This window comes from Physeter macrocephalus, chromosome 16 (assembly GCF_002837175.3).
Source record: "Physeter macrocephalus isolate SW-GA chromosome 16, ASM283717v5, whole genome shotgun sequence".
Classification (NCBI taxonomy): Eukaryota; Metazoa; Chordata; class Mammalia; order Artiodactyla; family Physeteridae; genus Physeter; species Physeter macrocephalus.
The window spans coordinates 63,703,401-63,717,104 of record NC_041229.1 but is presented as its reverse complement, the minus strand read 5'-3'; the positions used below and the strand labels follow the sequence as shown (position 1 = coordinate 63,717,104).

The window sequence follows — 13,704 nt, the reverse complement described above, 5'->3', positions numbered from 1 at the left end:
TCGGCAGGCGGACGCGCAACCACTGCGCCACCAGGGAAGCCCCAAGGAGGTTTTTGAGCCAGGGAGTGAAGCAGTCAGAGAAGCACTTTAGGAAGGTGAATCTTTTTTTTTTTTTTTTAATTTTTTAAAAAATTGTATTTATTTTTTTTGCTGTGTTGGGTCTTCATTGCTTCGCGTGGGCTTTCACTAGCTGCGGCGAGCGGGGGCTACTCTTCATTGCGGTGCGCGGGTTTCTCATTGCGGTGGCCTCTCTTGTTGTGGAGCACGGGCTCTAGGTGCACGGGCTTCAGTAGTTGTGGCACGCGGGCTCTGGAGCGCAGGCTCAGTAGTTGTGGCGCACAGGCTTAGTTGCTCCACGGCATGTGGGATCCTCCCTGGCCAGGGCTCGAACCCGTGTCCCCTGCATTGGCAGGCGGATTCGTAACCACTGCGCCACCAGAAGCCCCTAGGAAGGTGAATCTGATGGCAGCATGTAATAACAGAGAACCCGGGAGGATCACAGGCAAGGGAAATCATTGGAAGGTTATTGTAGTAATCTAGATACGAGATGGCGAGGAGCAAAGGACAATAGTGCCATGGGGATGAAGCATAGGGGATGGACAAAAGGGACACAACTGGAGGATGCTGCAGCAGGGAGGAGAGACGTCTGGGATAACTGTGGTTTGGAGCGTTGGTGACTGGGAATATAGAGATGCTGTTTAGAATGAGAGTAAAGCCAGAGGGGTAGGAAGGCTTGGGCAGGGAAGGGAAGAGAAGCATTCCCCTTGGGAAAGTTGAATTTGAGTTGCAACAAGACTCCCAGGCAGAAATGTCCACGGGCAGGTGGGAGTCTAGGAAAACGACTTCACCTCTCCATGTGCGGACTGACCCTCCTATCCTGCGTCTGTCCATACATGTATGGACAGACGCAGGATAGGCGTCTGACTCGCGTGCTGCTGAAATGGATGAACAGCCCAGGCTCCTTCCTAAGGGTAACTCCTCCACTGGGGCTCTGGAGCCCATTCGCTCTCATCGTCTCAAAAACAATGCTCCTGCTGTTGTCCCCACCAACCCCCATCTCAGAATTCTCCTTCTCTACTGGATCATTTCAAACAGCACACAAACCTACCTCCTGTCTTAAAACCCACACAAATCCTCCTTTGACTTCCTGCTTCTCTCCAGATCCTGCCTCCTTTCTTTGACCCCCTTGTAAAACAAAACTCCTTGAAGGACTTGTCCAAATTTGCTGTCTTTGCTACCTCACCGACCATTTTCTCCTCCACTCTAGCCAATCTGGTTTTCATTCCCAACCTCTCCACTGAAACTGCTTTTCCCAAGATTTCTAGCAACTTCCACGTTACCAAATCCATTTGCCAGCTGTCCCTCAGACTCTGCTGATCACTCCTTCCTCCTGGAAACTCTTGTCATGGGTTTCACACACCACACACCTCTGGTTCTTCTTCTGCTTCACCAGCTGCTCCCTTTTCATTTTGCATACTGGTTCTCCCCTAATTTCTTATCTCTAAACATCAGGGATCCCAGGGCTCAGTCCTCCATGCCCCTTGCCTATCTTCACACTCTCCTTGGTGACCTCATCCAGCACCATAGCTTTAAATACCACCATATGCTAGTGACTCCCAAACTGCCCGCTCCAGCTCTAACCTCTCTCTGAATCATGGACTTCTCTGTTCTAGAGGTGCTGAACGTTTTTGATCACACATATACACACACACAGTGAAATACTTTTGAATTTGTGAATGTTTACTTATTTAAAAATTATATACTCGTACTATTGGCTAATATATTGTGTACAACATAACAAGTAGAAGAATGAGATACAGTTTACATAAACAAAATTTCAAATAGCTGGCTAGTCTCTGAGGGACCATATTGACAACTTGACAAGGTTCATTGTGAACAGTAGTGGTTGTAAATCATTTTTCAAATAGTCTTTTGTTCATTCCTAGCATTTTGGCTTAACTCTTGTCAGAGCTGATTAAATAGTCACTGTTTCTATCCCGTGATGTGGTTTTGACAAGAGCTAGTACCAGGAGAACAAGCTGTGTCAGCTCTGCACTTCCCTGTGGTTCCCCTGCACTTGCATCATTGGTTCTGCATCATGGGCCCAGGATTTCTCCAGGAATTGTCTGAAGCTTCTTTCTACTTTGTGATGGTTCGGTTGGTTGAAACTAGATGATATTAATCAGGAAATTTATTCAATGAGGCACAACTGAAATTCTTCTCGAGACACTGAAAAGAAGTGAGTCAGTCAGTACCTCCCCACCCACAGGTCTCTTTCTTGGGGACCTTGTATCTTCACACGTGTCTCTGACTTGTGGAGATGTGGACTGAGTAAGGGACTAATCTTTTTTTTTTTTTTTTGGCTGCATTGGGTCTTAGTTGCGGCACGCGGGATCTTTTGTTGCCGTGTGCAGGCTCTTCGTTGGGGCGCGTGTGTTTCTCTCTGGTTGTGGCGCATGGGCTCAGTAGCACCGCAGCATGTGGAATCTTAGTTCCCCCACCTGGGATCGAACCCTCATCCCCTGCATTGGAAAGCGGATTCTCAACCACTGGACCATCAGGGAAGTCCCTAATCTTTTTTTTTTTTTTTTTAAACAGAAGAACTTTAAAAAAATTATTTTTCTTTCAGTTTTATTGAGATATAATGGACATACTGCACTGTATAAGTTTAAGATGTACAACATAATGATTTGACTTACATGCATCATGAGATGATGACCACAGTAAGTTTAGTGAACCTCTATCATCTCATATAGATACAACATTGAAGAAATAGAAAAAAAATGTTTCTCCTTGTGATGAGAACTCTTAGGATTTACTCTCTTAACAATTTTCATATGTAACATACAGCAGTGTCAATTATATTTATCATGTTATACATTGCATCCCTAGTACTTATTTATCTTATACCTGGAAGTTTGTATTTTTTGACCACCTTTATCCAATCTCCCTTTCTCCCACCCCCAAGGCCTCCGCAGCTTTGGTAACCACAAATCTGATCTCTTTTTCTGTGAGTTTGTTTGTTTGTTTGTTTGTTTTTGAAATATAATTGATATACAACACTATGTTAGTTCCTGGTATGTGACACAGTGATTTGATATTTCTGTACATTTCAAAATGATCACCATGGTAAATCTGGTTTAATTACTAAACCAGTGAACCTTTCTTTATGTCTTATTTTTTAGATAAAAATTAATACACATAGATGTGAAAATGCTTTGCTCACACTCTGGATCATTTTGTAAATGTAAATGATACCCCTGAGGTGTAGTATTCTACCTTGGAGACCACCGGTATAACCAGTGCCTTCTCAATACCAACACTTGCGTGGCCAAAAAATATCTTAAACTTGACATGTCTAAACAAAACATTTTATTCTCCTCTCTCCCTCCAAAGTAAAACTCACTTCTCCCTCATCTCCTTCATCCCTCATCTCCGTAACTGGCATCCCTATTTGCCCAGTTGCTCAAGTTGAAAGCCTCAGTCTTCTTGGCCTCTCTTGTTCTGTCATGCTCCTTACTGAATCCATTAGCAAATCCTGTCAGATCTGCCTTTACATTATATCCTGAGCCTAACTAGTTTTCTCTTCCTTTGTTATTACCACTCTGTTCCAAACCACCACCATCTCCTGCCCAGTCTATTGCTATGGGCTCTGAATTGTTCTCCTTACCCTTGCCTGTCTTCAGGCTGTTCTCCACACGGTAGCTAGAAGATCTTCTAGAAACATAAGTCAGATCATTTCACTGCCCCATAGGTCTAAGTTCCTTACCATGACCTTCAAGAACCTCCGTAAGCTGGCCCTTGCTTGCTTTTAGAGTCCATATCCTATCACCCAGCCCCTTTCACTATGTTCCTGCTACATTGGCTCTTTTGCTGTTAGGCAATACCATCACAAGGCTGTTTCTCTCATTTTACTCTGCTGTCTGCTCAGAGAGGCCTTTCCTGGCTACTCTTCTAAAATAGCATTCATGCAAACTCCATCCCCACCACTCTTTGCCTTACCCTCTCTGCCTGTTTTACTTTTCTTCATTGCACTTACCTCTAGTTAGCATTCTACTATGTATTTATTTGTTTGCTCATTTATTGTTCATATTCTCCACTAGAATGAGAGCCCCGTTAGGGCAGGGCCCTGTCTGTCTCCTCTGCTGTATCTCCAGCCCCCAGTACAGTACTCTGCACATAATCAGTGCTAAGTATTTAATTGAATAAATGAATAGATGAATCTTCACAGGAACAACAGATGAAATCCCAAGGATAGTTGCCAACACTAGGAGAAAAGAGGACCAAGGGCAAATCTTTGGGGAAATATTTAAATTGAGGGCAAAAGAGACACTCTAGAGGAAGTGAAACCTTAGTCCCATTAACTAGGCATGAAGAAAACAGCATGCACTGGGGAAGCTCAACAAGGAAGGCGTCAAGTCTGGCTCATCTCTCTGCCCCAACTATAAGAATGTTTTCAAATAGCAAACTGAGTGAGCACACACCAAAACCCTGGACAGACGTGACAAATCAACCTCTCAGCCCAAGGGAGTGCTCTCTCCTGTTATCCTGAAACACTCATTTAAAAGGAGTTCAAATCAGGATCCTGAGGCCACAGCACTGCCTCGAGCGCCGTTGCCTCTGAGCCGTGACAACGCAGCAGCTCCGGGAGACCCTGGGAATCCACGTGGGCTGCCTGTGGCTCTCCTTCAGAAGGCAAGGCGTGATTCTTAAGAAAACAGTCAGATGCTGGAGAGTGACCCCTTTTATTAGGTTCACCATCTTAGCCACAGAGAGACCATAGTGTTTGTCCATAGCTTGAAATACTCAAAGGCCGTGGTATTGAAAAGAGGGCCAGCCTTCAGGTCTCTTTGTCACCATTAATCCTGGTCCCCACTGGTCTCTCTCTTTTGCATCAGAAAGGCTTTCTTTTTTTGAAGGGGAGAGAAAACAGCTGTGCGGGATTTGAGAATGGGATTTTAATGGTCACTGAAGACACACAAAAGCTTTGCTGTGATCGCAAAGTGTTCTGGGGGCAATTGACTCCTTTGTCTGGGGCAGCAAAACAAGCTGGCTGCTCAAGGAGAAAAGAGAAGCAACTGGAACTGGCATTGAGGTCTCTTTAGGTCAGATCTTTAGCACATTTGCAAAGGGCTGTTTTCAGGAGTCTCTTCATGACATTTCGGAATCGCTTTTTAGTGTTTAGCCCATTTTTATCTTGTGAAAGGAACAAATTAATCTGGAAGGTGCTTGCCATGGATTATTTCTGTATGCCTTTCTCTCTGGAAGGAAGATGGAAACTGTGAGTGACAAGATGAGCTTGTTTATGTGGAGCAGGCCTTTCACTGTGAGAAAAAAGAACTGGTGCCCTCTTTTCTGCAGGGCGGCCCAAGGGGCATTTCTCAGTCCTTTGCTCACTTGAGAAATTGCAACAGATGTGGGATATCTTGAGGCTTCACAAAATGTAACCTTGAAAAGGCTTTGCGGGGTTTCAATAGTTCTAAGAAGGAGTGGACAACCAGAGCAGCGGGAGTCCATCCAGTTACTCTTCGCAGAGAGAACCAGGTCCATTCTTGTCCACCTATATGAAGGGGATCGTTTTCTGCCAGAGGAACAGTGATGGAACAGACCAAACTGATACGATGCTAAGTTATGATTCATGGGGATGTTGGAATCATTGCCGTCGTATGGGCACTGTCCCTTTAGGTGAATGCGTGTTATGAAAACAGCTGTTCCCAAAATGGACATGGCTTGAGTTAGAGGAGCTCCTAACAGCCCTGGTTTTATTTTCTTGCTGCCAGTCTTCATGACAGCTGGCTTGTTAGAGCCATGAAGGGGTTATGCTCTCATTTACTGGCCTGCTTTAGGCACTGGGATAGTCAGGTGGAACACAGGATAAAAAGCCATGAATTCCTAGTACATAATTCAGCCCAGCTTTTCATGGGAGGTGAGCTGAAACCAGAATAATTATGGAAACCATTATCCTGTAGGGCTGCATTTAGAGACTAAGTCTGGAATTATAGGCTCTGTCTGCCAGAGTTCTGTGCATCATACCCATTATAATGTCATTTGCCAAGAGTTTGGTTCACTTTTAATTTTTTTAAAAATGTCATTAAATTAATTAAAAATGATATGTGAATATTGTAAAAGAAAATCCAAACAATATAAAAAAGTGTTAAGATTTAGACTTTAGAGTAGACTTTGATATCATTTAATTGTAAAAATAATATATGAAATGTGGCATGTTTCATCTTACTGTGATTTTTTTAAAAAGCCTCAGTTTTCTTTAAATTATGGGGTAAATAATGAAAAGACATTTTTATTACTGGTAATAGAGAACTTTGCCATGTTTAACCCTAAAAGTACATATACAAATTGCATTTTTGTAGGGTAGGATGAAAACCCGTATTCCCCCTTACACACATTCAAGAGCTATAATAGCTCATTTTATCATGTGATATTTTGTTTTCTATTTCTTAGCAGCTTAGGTATAAAAGAAAATGTGTTTTATTCCAGTCAAACTCCCCTAATGCCCCATAGGGAATCCTTGGCAAAGTCTGGAATTGTGATTCAGTCGGCACTTTTTTTTTTTTTTTTTTCTTCTTTTTAAGGGTCTTCCCGGACCGGGGCACGAACCCGTGTACCCTGCATCGGCAGGCGGGCTCTCAACCACTGCGCCACCAGGGAAGCCAAGTCGGCACTTTTATTCAATGATCTTTTTTCCTCTTTAAACTCAAAGCTCTTGATCTCATTGTAGGTGTGTTTCACAGATTAGCTGTGGGACCTTGGCCAAATTATTTAATGTCCCTAAGTCTCTGTTTCTGTGAAATGGAGCTAATCATAGCGCCTAGCTCCTTTGGGTGTTTCCAGAACTAAATGAGATAAAGTGTGTAAAGCTCGTGGCACAGTATCTAGTAGATCGTACGTACTCAACAAACGTCAGCCATCAGAAAGCCTGCTTTGGTGGTTATGATGATGTTCTTTAAATATTATACTAGGGAACCCACTTCAGTATTTATATTCATATCCTAAAATAAGATATGAGCCCATGTTTAACTAAGAACACCAAAATATAATCAGAAGCATAGTTTATTAATTTCCTGTAGTTTATTCTTTCAGGAGACATTTACTAGGCTTTGCTCTTTGTAATGTATCAATTTTGTTACAAATATGAAGCATGCTGTTTTGCAGAGGTCATCTGTAAGACCCTTAAGATCACCCTCCTCACAGCCAACAGAGAGTGGGCTTTTTAAAACACAGCTTCCGGTTGTAGTCTTCTCCTTTCAATGGCTTCTTTACCTGCAGGATAAAATCCAAAGGCTTGGCATTCAAGGACTTTTTCAGTCTATCCCCAACCTTCCTTTCTTCCCTTTCCTCCCATATGTCAGGCATGAATCTTTACAACCTGCCACTCGTCCTATCTGGGGAGCTCCTACTCATCCTTCAAGGCCTGACACAAATGTGGCCTCTTCTAGGAAGCCTTCCAGTATGCCACCAGCCAGAATTAATAGCCCCCTCCTCTCTATTCTTCCAGCACCAGTCCTGTGTTCAGTGAATGATTTTCACTTTTATACTCCTCCTGTGAAGTAGGGAATGTCATCAGTGCTTGTGTTCAAAAATAATTAGGACCACTGTGATCCCTGCCCCCGAGGAGTTTATGGTCTAGGGAGAGAGGACCTGTAAATGCCTCTAACAGTGGGTGACAGAGACCATGGCAGAGAGGTGTGCACAGGGAACCCAGAGGTGGCGCACATTCTGTATTCAGGGGGTTTGTATGGGGGAGTGTGGGCTCGGTGCCATCTGTTTATCTTCATCTCTAGCACTCACATCATCCTTCCTTGGCCTCTGTGCCCTCACTGACAAGATCATTTCCCCCCTTGGCTAGTCAGTTGCAGGGCTGGAACATACTACGATGGAGTACAAGAACGCTGCATTTTATGTCCAAATGGAACCTTCCAAAATGAGGAAGGGCAAATCACATGTGAACCATGCCCAAGACCAGAAAATCCTGGGGCCCTGGAGATGCCAGAAGCTTGGAATGCGTCTGAATGTGGAGGTGAGAATGCCCTCTGTCCCTTCTTACTCCTCCAGTCTCTGGTATTGTTTAGCAGAAGGCATAAGTGCATTTCAATGCAGACAATGTGTACTGCACCATGGAATTCCTACCAGCAGGGACCGTATTGGGCTCATCATTGGCTCTTCAGTACCTAGCTCAATGCCTGACACATGCTGAACAAATGAATGAAGATCTGATAGAATACACTGACAGGAAAAAAAATGTGTAAATGTTGCAATTGCATGTTTAATCACTGTAAATAAATATCCCCTGAGACCTGAGTGATCTCCCAGTGTGCAGGGACTACCTGAAAGTGTCAAAAAATGGAGGAAGTAGCACTGATTCTTTTTCTAGCTTTGGTCTCAAAGTCAGAGCTTATTAATTTTTTTAAAAAAAGTATCCATCTGGTTATTTTGTTAAAACTCTGTGAAGAGTTTGTGTGTGTGTGTTGCATTTTTAGTTTTTATTTATTTATTTATTTATTTATTTATTTTTTGTGGTATGCGGGCCTCCCTCTGCTGTGGCCTCTCCCGTTGCGGAGCACAGGCTCCGGAGCGCAGGCCCAGCGGCCATGGCTCACGGGCCCAGCAGCTCCGCGGCATGTGGGATCCTCCCAGACCGGGTCACGAACCCGTGTCCCCTGCATCGGCAGGCGGACACTCAACCACTGCGCCACCAGGGAAGCCTCTATTTGTTTTTTAATTGAAGTATAGTTGATTTATAATGTTGTGTTAATTATTGCTGTACAGCTCAGTTATACATGTATATACATTCTTTTTTAAAATATTCTTTTCCGTTATGGTTTATCACAGGATATTGAATATAGTTCCCTGTGCTGTACAGTAGGACCTTGTTGTTTATCCATTCCATATATACTAGCTTACATCTGCTAACCCCGCACTCCCGCTCCACCCCTCCCCCGACCCCCTCCCCCTTGGCAACCACCAGTCTGTTCTCTATGTCCGTGATTCTTGTGAAGAGTTTTTAATCGTCTCTTATAAAATGTTAACCCTGGAGCCACACTTACTTAGGTTCTGTGGGCTTCTTTCCTATTTACTTTACTAGTAAATGTCTTTATTAAACAGGAGAAGGGCCAGCTGTACTGACACTCTGTGGGCTCAAATGGAAGGTGTGATTTGATGTGGCGATTTGTAGGTGATGTCCACGGCAGAGTGCGCCGGAGCTCTGGCAGCCCTGCCTCTCCTTCTAGTGATTCCCAGAGCCAGATTTAGTTCCCACTTAAATGACTTCAAATTCAAGTGCAGGACCTTTTCTGGTTTAAAAATCAGATCCTCCGATTGACCGTGTGACTCCTAACATACTTTGGCCTGTTATGAAATCCTGGAACTAACGGCGAGGTTGATAAGGAGGTACTTTGGGGCATCTGTTCACACTTGTGTGTGACCTTAATAAGATATATTTATAGTAAATCAGAATATTAGTAGTAATAATAATAATTGCTAACATTTATTGTACACTTGCCTATACTAGGCATCATGCAGGCATTCATGACTAATTCCATGAGTTGTTCATATGGTTATTGTATCACTACAAAAACTTTATGAGGTTAAAAAGACTCATTCAAGGTCACACAGCCAAAGAGTGGAGGATTTGGAATCAGCAGCCAGGTCTGACAGATGCCAGACTCCTCCCTCAGGTGTGTTGGTTAAATGCCATTATATCTGTACCTTATGGGTAGAAAGAAAACCATGAAAATTAATAGAAGAGAGATGATTAGGAGTATAAGAGACGGCAGATTTTTATAGCATCTTGCCAATGCCAGGCCAGTTCCTAAGGAACGTGTGCTTTTAGAAATCCTTTTGTTTATGGCTATGATTCTTGTCATAAACTTAAAAAATATAATAAAGTAAGGTGTTTAAAGTAAATAAATGCCTCTGGGTCCCTCTGTCAATGTGGATTGGATTGGTTGTATTTAGTACACTAATTGAGGGAGGCCAGGACACACCTCAGCGTAAGGAGATGTAACTTAGTAAATATAATTGGTAAAAAGGGGAGACTCTTCCGTGACCAGAAGAGTCTTTATATCACTAGGATGTAATCAGCTGGGTGAGGGTGTACTTCTGGGTCGAATTACCACATTGACTGCAGGCAGAGAACCCTCTCTCTAGGGGCTCCTGCACTGCAGCGGCTGCCTGGGCCCTGGGTAGTCCTAAGCCTGCAGCCTACCCAGGCCTGCTCCATAATTCAGAAGGGTCCACACTTGTCTCCATCTTTGCACTGTGCTGTGTAGCCCTGTGTGTAAACATCAGGCACCCACATGCCACCTCGTCAGTGTCCGCAGCAGGGCTGGACAAAGTTTCTCTCACTGAGGTGGGAGCTGAGGTCCGCATAGGGCAACAGGCCTGACCACATCTCTCTGATGTCATCTGCAGAGAGATGGGAAAGGCTCTGCCCAGGGGCCTTGTTCACCTAAGGTCATTGATCCCCCCAGGTCTGTGCCAACCTGGTGAATATTCCGCGGATGGCTTTGCACCCTGCCAGCTCTGTGCCCTGGGCACATTCCAGCCTGAAGCTGGCCGTACTTCCTGCTTTCCCTGTGGAGGAGCCCTCCTCACCAAACACCTGGGAGCCACTTCCTTCCAGGACTGTGAAACCAGAGGTGAGGACTTGGCAGCTTGCCTTTTCCCGGAATTGAATTTCCCCTTTTGAGAACCATGGTAAAGCCCCAGTCAAGCTCAGCCGAGGTGCCCTGTGTGGGCCCCAGTGGCAGGGAGGACAGGTCCCCAGGGCCATTCGTCCCTGCAGGATGTGCAGGGAGCACAGGAGCTCCCTAGACATGGTCCTCCCCTTTGAACGGAGCTGACTGCAAGACAGCTGGGGAGAGATGGGCAGGTTTAGTCCACAGGCTTCCTCTAGCTCCTCACCCTTACCTAGAGTTCCCTGCTCCAGAACAGGCCCTACGCCTTCTCCAGAGCCTCACCCCGCTGCCTTCTGCAGGAGCCCAGCCCCAAGCCTGGGGTCAGCTCCGTGCCCCTCCACGCTCCCAGGCCCGCTGTGCATGAAGACAGAGCTGTGAGCGTTCACACCCGACGGCATGGACAATGAACTCAGAAGATACACCGTTCCCTTTGTGTTTTTCTCAGTGTCATGAGTCACAAGTCCCACCCAAGCTGGCTATTTAGGGAATTAGGTGTTGATTAGCCCCAGAGTAGTAGGAAAGCAGTACTTCATTTGGGCATAAACATTTCTGTCACAAACTGCGAAACCTTTCGTGTTACATCTGATGAAAATACAGTCTTTTTTTTTTTTTTTCTCCTCGTTCTCTCCACCTTCCCCCACCCCTACAGTTCAGTGTTCACCTGGACATTTCTACAACACCACCACTCACCGATGTATTCGTTGCCCAGCAGGAACATACCAGCCAGAATTTGGAAAAAATAATTGTGTTTCCTGCCCAGGAAATACCACGACTGACTTTGATGGCTCCACAAACATAACCCAGTGTAAAAGTAAGTCTCTCTCTAAGGCTTTTCACAGTCCTTGATTAAGAGGGCAAGCGCCTGGGTCCACCTAGGGGGGCGGGTTGGCAGGGATCCCTGGTTCATTCAGGACCACGGAGCCGTTGTTAGCCCTCCTCAGGGCTCTGCAGATCAGTGCTGGACCTGCAGGCACTCACCTGTATTGATCCAGGCTACTTCTCCAGGCACATTCACAAGCTGTACTTGCTGTAATTTGCTCCCAAGGGTAAAATGTCAGTTCAGCCCTGTTCAGCAAGCACCGTTTGAGGACCTGTTATGTGCCAGGCAATGCAAGCAGAATCAGTCCCTGGCCCTGCAGCAGCACAGGCTGCGGGACTGCAGAGGAAAGAGCTACTCCCTCTGTCTGGAGAGACGAGGAAAGGCTTCAACAGGGCAGGAGAAGGTTTTGATGGGGAGGGTTGGGGGAGAGTGGGAGAAAGAACTTCATGCCCAGGAGAGCAGCTGGGAGGAAGCACAGACTCAGAAAAGTGAAAGGCTTTATGGGAAGAGACCCCTGGACCTGATCATGGAATGTGCTGCAGGGAGTCCGAAGCAGACCAAGAAAGGAAGCCTTGTTGACTGAAAAAAAAAAAAAGCACAACCTAAAAGTTGAGAGTGATGTTTTATTCGGCTCACAAAACTGAGAACTTAAGCCCGGGACACAGCCTCCCTGATAGCTCTGAGGGACTGCTGCAAAGAGGAAGGGGAGGAACCAGGATGTATATGAGTTTTTGCAACAAAGACCAGGTAGTCTCGGAACATCAAGATTACTGTTAATTAAACAAGACCCGATATCTCAAGGTAAGGAAGTTAGTGCTTTTCTATGTAAGGCAAGATGCAAGAGTCTGGGCTCACTGAAATCGTTCCTTTGATGTGCACCTCAGCTATCTGGGGCCAGTATCCTGTGCTTTCTCATCCTGAGTCTCCTCAGGGTGCATCATTTGGGGTGGCTGCAGTGTGATGGCTTGATGGTCGCAACATCCTTTGTTTATTGATATGGCAGGCAACATTTTTTCTTTTTATTTTTTTTATTATTTTTGGCTGTGTTAGGTCTTCATTGCTGCGCGCGGGCTTTCTCTAGTTGCGGCGAGTGGGGGCTACTCTTTGTTGCAGTGCGTGGGCTTCTTATTGCGGTGACTTCTCTTGTTGCGGAGCACAGGCTCTAGAGCACGGGGACTTCAGTAGATGCAGCACGTGGGCTCAGTAGTTGTGGCTTGTGGGCTCTAGAGCGCAGGCTCATCAGTTGTGGCGCACGGGCTTAGTTGCTCTGCGGCATGTGGGATCTTCCCGGACCAGGGCTCGAACCCGTGTCCGCTGCATTGGCAGGTGGATTCTTAACCACTGCGCCACCAGGGAAGCCCAGCGTTTTTTCATGGACAGTCTTGACTGCCAGACTAGGGAGCTTAGTTTGTATTCTGTAGGAATGGGGAGGTAAATCATTCAAGGACTTGCTGTTTGGACTTGGTTTGTTTGCTTGTTTGTTTTTAACTATTATGTAAAATTCTCTAGTAAAGGCCAGCTGACAACCTCAGCTGGTTCAGCAATGTAGGGGAGCAAGAGGCCTCCCCAAACTGGAAGAGTAGGGGATTGAAGGGGGCAGTGAATCATTTGAATTTATGACTGGAAGCTTATCTAGCTTTCTCTCTATCCCAACGAAGCCCTTTTAACAACATCCTCACAAGTAGCTGTCTGGTCTCTTTTTCATTAAATTAAAAAAATTTCTAATATCTTTATTGGAGTATAATTACTTTACAATGGTGTGTTAGTTTCTGCTTTATAACAAAGTGAATCAGCTATACATATACATATATCCCCATATCTCCACCCTCTTGCGTCTCCCTGCCACCCTCCCTATCCCACCCTTCTAGGTGGTCACAAAGCACCGAGCTGATCTCCCTGTGTTATGAGGCTGCTTCCCACTAGCTATCTATTTTACATTTGGTAGTATATTTAAGTCCATGCCACGCTGTCACTTCATCCCAGCTTACCCTTCCCCCTCCCCGTGTCCTCAAGTCCATTCTCTATGTCTGCGTCTTTATTCCCGTCCTGCCCCTAGGTTCTTCATAACCATTTTTTTTTTAGATTCCATATATATGCGTTAGCATACGGTATTTCTTTTTCTCTTTCTGACTTACTTCACTCTGTATGACAGACTCTAGGTCCATCCACCTCACTACAAATAACTCAGTT

At 45.2% G+C, this 13,704-nt stretch overlaps 1 protein-coding gene across 8 annotated transcripts in view; it reads left to right on the top strand.

Annotated features, from left to right (window-relative positions):
• The window catches only part of SCUBE2 (signal peptide, CUB domain and EGF like domain containing 2), an 80,702-nt gene that overhangs the window by 44,523 nt on the left and 22,475 nt on the right, over positions 1 to 13,704 (top strand). For 7 of the 8 annotated variants that reach the window (XM_028500823.2, XM_028500824.2, XM_028500826.2 and 4 more), the window contains 3 exons: positions 7,865 to 8,035; positions 10,488 to 10,655; positions 11,344 to 11,505. In XM_028500823.2, the coding sequence (XP_028356624.1) occupies positions 7,865 to 8,035; positions 10,488 to 10,655; positions 11,344 to 11,505 (501 nt within the window). The remainder of the gene's footprint in view (positions 1 to 7,864; positions 8,036 to 10,487; positions 10,656 to 11,343; positions 11,506 to 13,704) is intronic. The other variant, XM_028500825.2, reaches the window with a different exon arrangement.